At 43.8% G+C, this 10000-nt stretch overlaps 1 protein-coding gene across 1 annotated transcript in view; it reads right to left on the bottom strand.

Moving 5' to 3' along the window:
* The window catches only part of LOC139386633 (ATPase Na+/K+ transporting subunit alpha 2a), a 38319-nt gene that overhangs the window by 24838 nt on the left and 3481 nt on the right, over window positions 1–10000 (bottom strand). Inside the window, exons 3-4 of the mRNA XM_071132375.1 lie at window positions 7891–7950; window positions 5049–5252 (exon numbers count right to left, since the gene is read on the bottom strand). Coding sequence (XP_070988476.1) covers window positions 5049–5252; window positions 7891–7950 — 264 coding nt within the window. The remainder of the gene's footprint in view (window positions 1–5048; window positions 5253–7890; window positions 7951–10000) is intronic.

Here is a 10000-nt window from a genome sequence, read left to right as displayed (position 1 = left end):
CTGACACCCCTATCAGATTACAGCAAAATCACAGTTTACTTGAACAGAGCAATACTCAATCAAGAGGCATCAAATCAAAGGATCTGAATAATATTAAGAAATGCTATAGATGGAAGGAAAGTAGTGTGGAAACCTACCAAAAAACAATTAGGCAACAACACATTAAATCCCTTAAAGACAACTTCCTGGACAAAACATTTCACTGTAATAGTGAAGGTGTAAACTTGGCAGTAGAAAATCTAAACAGTATATTTGACCTCTCAGCTTCCCTGTCAAATCTAAACATTTCAAACAGAAAACCAAAGAAAATGAACAACAATGACAAATGGTTTGATGAAGAATGCAAAAACCGAATAAAGAAATTGAGAAACCTATCCAAGCAAAAATATAGAGACCCAGTAAACCTACACCTTCACTATGGTGAATCACTAAAACAATACAGAAATACACCATGGAAAAAGAAGGAACAGCATGTCAGAAATCAGCTCAATGTAATTGGATCCATAGACTCAAACCACTTTTGGGAAAATTGGAAAACACTAAATAAACAACAGCACGAAGAATTATCTATCCAAAATGGAGATGTGTGGGTAAACCACTCCTCCAATCTTTTTGTCCCTATAACAAAGAACAAACAGCAAAAACATATACATGATCAAATGCAAATCTTAGAATCAACTATTGAAGACCACCAGAACCCACTACTAGGAATACGGGACAAAATACAAAACCTCCAACTTTAAAAGGCTTGTGGTGTTGATGGTATCCTCAATGAAATTACAAAATATACAGACCACAAAATCCAAACCACAAAAGTGGAGATAAATTTGACCGCAATATATACTGTGGGATATGCGTCAACATCAACCTTGGGAAATTCCTCTGTATTATCATTAACAGCAGACTGGTACATTTACTCAGGGAAAACAACGTACTGAGCAAATGTCAAATTGGCTTTATAGCAAATTACCATACGACAGACCACATATTCACCCTGCACACCCTAATTGACAAACAAACAAACCAAAACAAAGGCAAAGTCTTCTCATGCTTTGTTGATTTCAAAAAAGCTTTTGGCTCAATATGACATGAGGGTCTGCTGTACAAATTGATGGAAAGTGATGTCGGTGGAACAACATACAACATTATAAAATCCATGTACACAAACAACAAGAGTGCGGTTAAAATTGGCAAAAAACATACACATTTCTTTCCACAGGCCCAGGGGGTGAGACAGAGATGCAGCTTAAGCTCCTCCCTTTTCAACATATATATATATCAACGAATTAGCAAAGGCACTAGAAAAGTCTGCAGCAACTGGCCTCACCCTACTAAAATCTGAATTTAAATGTCTACTGTTTGCTAATGATCTGGTGCTTCTGTCCCCAACCATTGAGGGCCTGCAGCAGCACCTAGATCTTATGCACAGATTCTGTCAGACCTGGGCCCTGGCAGACCTAGAGCACACTAAAAACTATGCATGCCTCACCCTAAACATCAGCACCACAGATAACTTCCACAAAGCTGTGAACGAGCTGAGAGACAAGGCAAGAAGGGCCTTCTATGCCATCAAAAGGAACAAAAAATTTGACATACCAATTAGGATCTGGCTAAAAATACTTGAATCAGTTATAGAACCCATTGCCCTTTATGGTTGTGAGGTCTGTAGTCCGCTCACCAACCAAGAATTCACAAAATATGACAAACACCAAATTGAAACTCTGCATGCAGAATTCTGCAAAAATATCTTCTGTGTACAACGTAAAACAACAAGTAATGCATAAAGAGCATAATTAGGCCGATACCCACTAATTATCAAAATCCAGAAAAGAGACGTTCAATTCTTCAACCATCTAAAAGGAAGAGATTCCCAAACCTTCCATAACAAAGTCATGCTGGACCTAATGCTGTTCACAAACACAATCAGACACCACAGAGCCTCAGGACAGCAACACAATTAGACCCAACAAAATCATGAGAAAGCAAAAAGACAATTACTTGGCATATTGAAAATAATTTACTTAAAAACAGAGCAAACTGTAACGCTATTTGGCCCTAAACCGAGAGTACACAGTGAAGAATACTTGACCACTGTGACTGACCCAAACTTAAGGAAATCTTTGACTATGTACAGATTCAGTTAGCATAGCCTTGCTATTGAGAAAGGTCACCGTAGGCAGACCTGGCTCTCAAGAGAAGACAGGCTATGTGCACACTGCCCACAAAATGAGGTGGAAACTGAGCTGCACTTCCTAACCTCCTGCCAAATGTATGACCATTTTAGAGACACATATTTCCCTCAGATTACACAGATCCACAAAGAATTCAAAAACAAACCCAATTTTGATAAACTCCCATATCTACTGGGTGAAATTCCACAGTGTGCCATCACATCAGCAAGATTTGTGACCTGTTGCCACAAGAAAAGGGCAACCAGTGAACATCATCATACAAACACCATTGTAAATATAACCCATATTTATGTTTATTTATTTTCCCTTTGGTACTATAACTATTTGCACATCGTTACAACACTGTATATATACATAATATGACATGTGAAATGTCTTTATTCTTTTGGAACTTTTGTGAGTGTAATGTTTACTGTTCATTTTTATTGTTTATTTCACTTGTATATATTATCTACTTCACTTGCTTTGGCAATGATAACATGTGTGTTTCCCAGGCCAATAAAGCCCTTAAATTTAGTTGAAATTGAATTGAATTGAGAGAGGGGGGGGTAGAGAAAGAGAGATGGGAGGTAAAGAGAGAGAGAAAGGGGGAGGTAGAGAGGGGGTGAGGTACAGAGAGAGAAGGGATGTAGAGACAGAGAGGGGGAAGTAGAGAGAGAGAGAACAGGAGCAGACAAAGGTTATTATCTTCTAAGTATTATTTGTTATATTTGTTATATTTGACATGTGAAACGGCCACACAGAGGGACAGAGTTAATTATAGACATCTGTAATAATCTGTAATAATCTGAAGTACCCCAAAATACCACTAGATGTCATCTGATAAAATAAAAAAGTGAAAGTTACCAAAATTCTGATAGTTTACTGGTAAACGTCAAAAGATTCTAGTAATGGGCCTCCCGGGTGGCGCAGTGGTTAAGGGCGCGCCCAGGCTCTGTCGTAACCGGCCGCGACCGGGAGGTCCGTGTGGCGACGCACAATTGGCCTAGCGTCGTCCGGGTTAGGGAGGGTTTGTCTCATCGCGCACCAGCAACTTCTTTGGTGGGCCGGGCGCAGTGTGCGCTAACCAAGGTTGCCAGGTGCACGGTGTTTCCTCCGACACATTGGTGCGGCTGGCTTCCGGGTTGGTTGGCGCTGTGTTAAGAAGCAGTGCGGCTTGGTTGGGTTGTGTATCGGAGGACGCGTGACTTTCAACCTTCGTCTCTCCCGAGCCCGTACGGGAGTTGTAGCGATGAGACAAGATAGTAGCTACTAAACAATTGGATACCATGAAATTGGGGAGAAAAAGGGGTACAATTTAAATAAATAAATAAAAAGACAAAAAAGATTCTAGTAATATAGTTTAAATCGCTTTGAATTAGGGTTGTACAGTCATGCGTGCAACATTTTTTTTATGTATAGTGTATTTGCACTACACAGTATATGACATAATAACAACATATTAGTCTGTGAAGTGAAGTTGATGTTGATGATGTGTCACGTTCGTCGTAATGATGAGACCAATGATGAGACCAATTATGAGACCAAGGTGAGACAAAGGTGAGACCAATGATGAGACCAAGGTGAGACCAATGATAAGACCAAGGTGAGACCAATGGTGAGACCAATGATGAGACCAAGGTGAGACCAATAGTGAGACCAAGGTGAGACCAATGATGAGACCAATGATGAGACCAAGGTGAGACCAATGATGAGACCAATGATGAGACCAAGGTGAGACCAATGATGAGACCAATGATGAGACCAAGGTGAGACCAATGATGACACCAATGATGAGACCAAGGTGAGACCAATGATGAGACCAATGATGAGACCAATGATGAGACCAAGGTGAGACCAATGATGAGACCAATGATGAGACCAATGTGAGACCAATGATGAGACCAAAGTGAGACCAATGATGAGACCAATGATGAGACCAATGATGAGACCAATGATGAGACCAAGGTGAGACCAATGATGAGACCAAGGTGAGACCAATGATGAGACCATGGTGAGACCAATGATGAGACCAATGATGAGACCAATGATGAGACCAATGAAGAGACCAATGATGAGACCAAGATGAGACCAATGATGAGGCCAAGGCGCAGCGTGAATAGAGTTCCACATATTTGAATAAACTGAAACTCACCAAAACAAAACAAAAACGCAGAAACGAAACGTGACGCTACTGGTGTACACTCAGGCAACTCAATGTAGACAAGATCCCAAAACACAAATGAGGAAATGGCTATCTAAATATGATCCCCAATCAGAGACAACGATAAACAGCTGTCTCTGATTGGGAACCATATCAGGCCAACATAGACATACAAAAAACCGAGATGACCCACGCTAGTCACTATCACACCCCAACCAACAAAGAGAATAAACATCTTTCTATGGTCAGGGCGTGACATGATGACGATGATTGTTTGTAGTATGTAGCATGTAATACGTTTGCAGTCAGGTGTGCACTGATTACAATAGACAGTGTTCGCTAATAACTGTACTGTGACTATATAGCCTGAGTGCCCGTCTGTGACTATATAGCCTGAGTGCCAGTCTGTTTGTGCAATATCATACCATCTCCTTGTCACTCAGTCCCATTACAAAAGGCCAGAGCACACACAGATCTGGGACTCAGGCTAGTAACTGACAAATGTAACATGAACATATAACGTACCATAGTCTGGCAGATAGACCATGTTAAATGCAAAGAAGGGTTGTAGTGTATAGACTGCTGTACTGTAGGGAATCTGGAGTGATTGATAGCCACCGAATGGGATCAAAGGACCATGGCTGTGCAAATGACTGGAGTGTTATGGTGTAGTGAACAGATGTTATGTTGTCGAGCCTTGTGGTGGTTCTTACGTTGTCATTGGCTGGCTCGTCCTCTGTGGCCACCTGAATACTGTAGGCCAGGAAGCAGAGGATGGCACCGATCCAGAGGAGCAAGGAGAAACCCCCGAACAGCTGACGGCAGAACTTCACCCACTCTGGGGTGGTGGGAGGAGGAGTCAACACGTTGGGCCCCTCCCTGGCCAGCACCTCCAGAGCCTTGGCATTGGTCAGACCCTGGAACACAAGTACCGTCCGTCAAGGAATAAGTCAATAGACACACCATCACTATGGAGACGGTACAATTCACAACAACAGAATCACTACGGAGACGGTACAATTCACAACAACAGAATCACTACGGAGACGATACAATTCACAACAACAGAATCACTACGGAGACGGTACAATTCACAACAACAGAATCACTACGGAGACTGTACAATTCACAACAACAGAATCACTACGGAGACGGTACAATTCACAACAAACAGAATCACTACGGAGACGGTACAATTCACAACAACAGAATCACTACGGAGACGGTACAATTCACAACAACAGAATCACTACGGAGACGGTACAGTTCACAACAACAGAATCACTACGGAGACGGTACAATTCACAACAAACAGAATCACTACGGAGACGGTACAATTCACAACAACAGAATCACTACGGAGACGGTACAATTCACAACAACAGAATCACTACGGAGACGGTACAATTCACAACAACAGAATCACTACGGAGACGGTACAGTTCACAACAACAGAATCACTACGGAGACGGTACAATTCACAACAAACAGAATCACTACGGAGACGGTACAATTCACAACAACAGAATCACTACGGAGACGGTACAATTCACAACAACAGAATCACTACGGAGACGGTACAATTCACAACAACAGAATCACTACGGAGACGGTACAATTCACAACAACAGAATCACTACGGAGACGGTACAGTTCACAACAACAGAATCACTACGGAGACGGTACAATTCACAACAAACAGAATCACTACGGAGACGGTACAGTTCACAACAACAGAATCACTACGGAGACGGTACAGTTCACAACAACAGAATCACTACGGAGACGGTACAGTTCACAACAGCAGAATCACTACGGAGACGGTACAGTTCACAACAACAGAATCACTACGGAGACGGTACAATTCACAACAACAGAATCACTACGGAGACGGTACAATTCACAACAAACAGAATCACTACGGAGACGGTACAGTTCACAACAACAGAATCACTACGGAGACGGTACAGTTCACAACAACAGAATCACTACGGAGACGGTACAATTCACAACAAACAGAATCACTACGGAGACGGTACAGTTCACAACAACAGAATCACTACGGAGACGGTACAGTTCACAACAGCAGAATCACTACGGAGACGGTACAGTTCACAACAACAGAATCACTACGGAGACGGTACAGTTCACAACAACAGAATCACTACGGAGACGGTACAATTCACAACAAACAGAATCACTACGGAGACGGTACAGTTCACAACAACAGAATCACTACGGAGACGGTACAGTTCACAACAGCAGAATCACTACGGAGACGGTACAGTTCACAACAGCAGAATCACTACGGAGACGGTACAGTTCACAACAAACAGAATCACTACGGAGACGGTACAGTTCACAACAGCAGAATCACTACGGAGACGGTACAGTTCACAACAACAGAATCACTACGGAGACGGTACAGTTCACAACAGCAGAATCACTACGGAGACGGTACAGTTCACAACAGCAGAATCACTACGGAGACGGTACAGTTCACAACAGCAGAATCACTACGGAGACGGTACAGTTCACAACAGCAGAATCACTACGGAGACGGTACAGTTCACAACAGCAGAATCACTACGGAGACGGTACAGTTCACAACAGCAGAATCACTACGGAGACGGTACAGTTCACAACAGCAGAATCACTACGGAGACGGTACAGTTCACAACAGCAGAATCACTACGGAGACGGTACAGTTCACAACAGCAGAATCACTACGGAGACGGTACAGTTCACAACAGCAGAATCACTACGGAGACGGTACAGTTCACAACAACAGAATCACTACGGAGACGGTACAGTTCACAACAGCAGAATCACTACGGAGACGGTACAGTTCACAACAGCAGAATCACTACGGAGACGGTACAGTTCACAACAACAGAATCACTACGGAGACGGTACAGTTCACAACAGCAGAATCACTACGGAGACGGTACAGTTCACAACAGCAGAATCACTACGGAGACGATACAGTTCACAACAGCAGAATCACTACGGAGACGATACAGTTCACAACAACAGAATCAGTTTTTTAATTTGTAGTTGCCCTTTGTGATAGAAGCACCACATTTCACATCACAACTATGACATGTCTAAAGAAGTATTTTTTACTCTAGTGCCATCATTGATTTTGTCTCTGGCGTCCATTTCCAATATGGCCACTGAACAACATTGTGGTTCTGTGTGAGATAAGGTCAGTAGGATTAAAGATGTGATATACAGACCTCTGTTACTTCACTGATATTCACTATAATACCACTGAACACAACTAATAAAGATCCCTTGGCTGCGTTCACATGTGGGACAGGGATGAGAACCCTGTGGACTCAATTTGGACCACCATGGACCAAAGTAACAGTTGTGTGTGTGTAGCGAGGACAGAGGCAATAGCTATGTGGAGATTAGATCAGGCCTGGGAGACTAGTGTTATTAAATAGCAGAGCAGAAGGAAGAGAAAGCAGCTCTGAGTGTGTGTGTGTGTGTGTGTGTGTGAGTGTGTGAGTGTGTGTGCATGGGTGCGTGTACGTGCGTGCTTGTTACCCGAGCCAGGTCGACTCCGTAGCGTCTTCCCAGATCGTCCAATGATATCTTGTGATCATCCTGTGAAAGAACAGCAGAATAATCTGACTTCCTTAAATGTACTGTCACAGCCAGGTCACTATTCAAAGTTAAATTTAGCACAAGCACGTTTTGACACACGTGACAGCGAGATGGCACCCCTATTCCCTGTTTGGTGCTGGTCTGGTCCCTTATCTGATTGGTGCTAGTCTGGTCACTCATCAGTTAGGTGCTGGTCTGGTCCCTTATCTGTTTGGTGCTGGTCTGGTCCCTTATCAGTTTGTGCTAGTCTGGTCCCTTATCAGTTAGGTGCTGGTCTGGTCCCTTATCAGTTTGGTGCTGGTCTGGTCCCTTATCAGTTTGGTGCTAGTCTGGTCCCTTATCAGTTTGGTGCTGGTCTGGTCCCTTATCAGTTAGGTGCTGGTCTGGTCCCTTATCAGTTTGGTGCTGGCCTGGTCCCTTATCAGTTTGGTGCTAGTCTGGTCCCTTATCCGTTAGGTGCTAGTCTGGTCCCTTATCTATTTGGTGCTAGTCTGGTCCCTTATCAGTTAGGTGCTAGTCTGGTCTTTTATCTGTTAGGTGCTAGTCTGGTCCCTTATCTATTTGGTGCTAGTCTGGTCCCTTATCAGTTAGGTGCTAGTCTGGTCCCTTATCAGTTTGGCGCTGGTCTGGTCCCTTATCTGTTAGGTGTTAGTCTGGTCCATTATCAGTTTGGTGCTGGTCTGGTCCCTTATCTGTTAGGTGCTAGTCTGGTCCCTTATCCGTTAGGTGCTAGTCTGGTCCCTTATCTATTTGGTGCTAGTCTGGTCCCTTATCTATTTGGTGCTAGTCTGGTCCCTTATCAGTTTGGTGCTGGTCTGGTCCCTTATAAGTTTGGTGCTAGTCTGGTCCCTTATCCGTTAGGTGCTAGTCTGGTCCCTTATCTATTTGGTGCTAGTCTGGTCCCTTATCAGTTAGGTGCTAGTCTGGTCTCTTATCTGTTAGGTGCTAGTCTGGTCCCTTATCTATTTGGTGCTAGTCTGGTCCCTTATCAGTTTGGTGCTGGTCTGGTCCCTTATCAGTTTGGTGCTAGTCTGGTCCCTTATCCGTTAGGTGCTAGTCTGGTCCCTTATCTATTTGGTGCTAGTCTGGTCCCTTATCAGTTAGGTGCTAGTCTGGTCTCTTATCTGTTAGGTGCTAGTCTGGTCCCTTATCTATTTGGTGCTAGTCTGGTCCCTTGTCAGTTAGTTGCTAGTCTGGTCCCTTATCTGTTTGGTGCTAGTCTGGTCCCTTATCTGTTTGGTGCTGGTCTGGTCCCTTATCTGTTTGGTGCTGGTCTGGTCCCTTATCAGTTAGGTGCTAGTCTGGTCCCTTATCTGTTAGGTGCTGGTCTGGTCCCTCATCAGTTTGGTGCTAGTCTGGTCCCTTATCAGTTTGGCGCTGGTCTGGTCCCTTATCTGTTAGGTGTTAGTCTGGTCCATTATCAGTTTGGTGCTGGTCTGGTCCCTTATCTGTTAGGTGCTAGTCTGGTCCCTTATCAGTTTGGTGCTAGTCTGGTCCTTTATCCGTTAGGTGCTAGTCTGGTCCCTTATCTATTTGGTGCTAGTCTGGTCCCTTATCTATTTGGTGCTAGTCTGGTCCCTTATCAGTTTGGTGCTGGTCTGGTCCCTTATAAGTTTGGTGCTAGTCTGGTCCCTTATCCGTTAGGTGCTAGTCTGGTCCCTTATCTATTTGGTGCTAGTCTGGTCCCTTATCAGTTAGGTGCTAGTCTGGTCTCTTATCTGTTAGGTGCTAGTCTGGTCCCTTATCTATTTGGTGCTAGTCTGGTCCCTTATCAGTTTGGTGCTGGTCTGGTCCCTTATCAGTTTGGTGCTAGTCTGGTCCCTTATCCGTTAGGTGCTAGTCTGGTCCCTTATCTATTTGGTGCTAGTCTGGTCCCTTATCAGTTAGGTGCTAGTCTGGTCTCTTATCTGTTAGGTGCTAGTCTGGTCCCTTATCTATTTGGTGCTAGTCTGGTCCCTTGTCAGTTAGTTGCTAGTCTGGTCCCTTATCTGTTTGGTGCTAGTCTGGTCCCTTATCTGTTTGGTGCTGGTCTGGTCCCTTATCTGTTTGG

Source organism: Oncorhynchus clarkii, chromosome 28 (assembly GCF_045791955.1).
Source record: "Oncorhynchus clarkii lewisi isolate Uvic-CL-2024 chromosome 28, UVic_Ocla_1.0, whole genome shotgun sequence".
Classification (NCBI taxonomy): Eukaryota; Metazoa; Chordata; class Actinopteri; order Salmoniformes; family Salmonidae; genus Oncorhynchus; species Oncorhynchus clarkii.
This window is presented reverse-complemented; position numbering and strand designations above follow the sequence as displayed.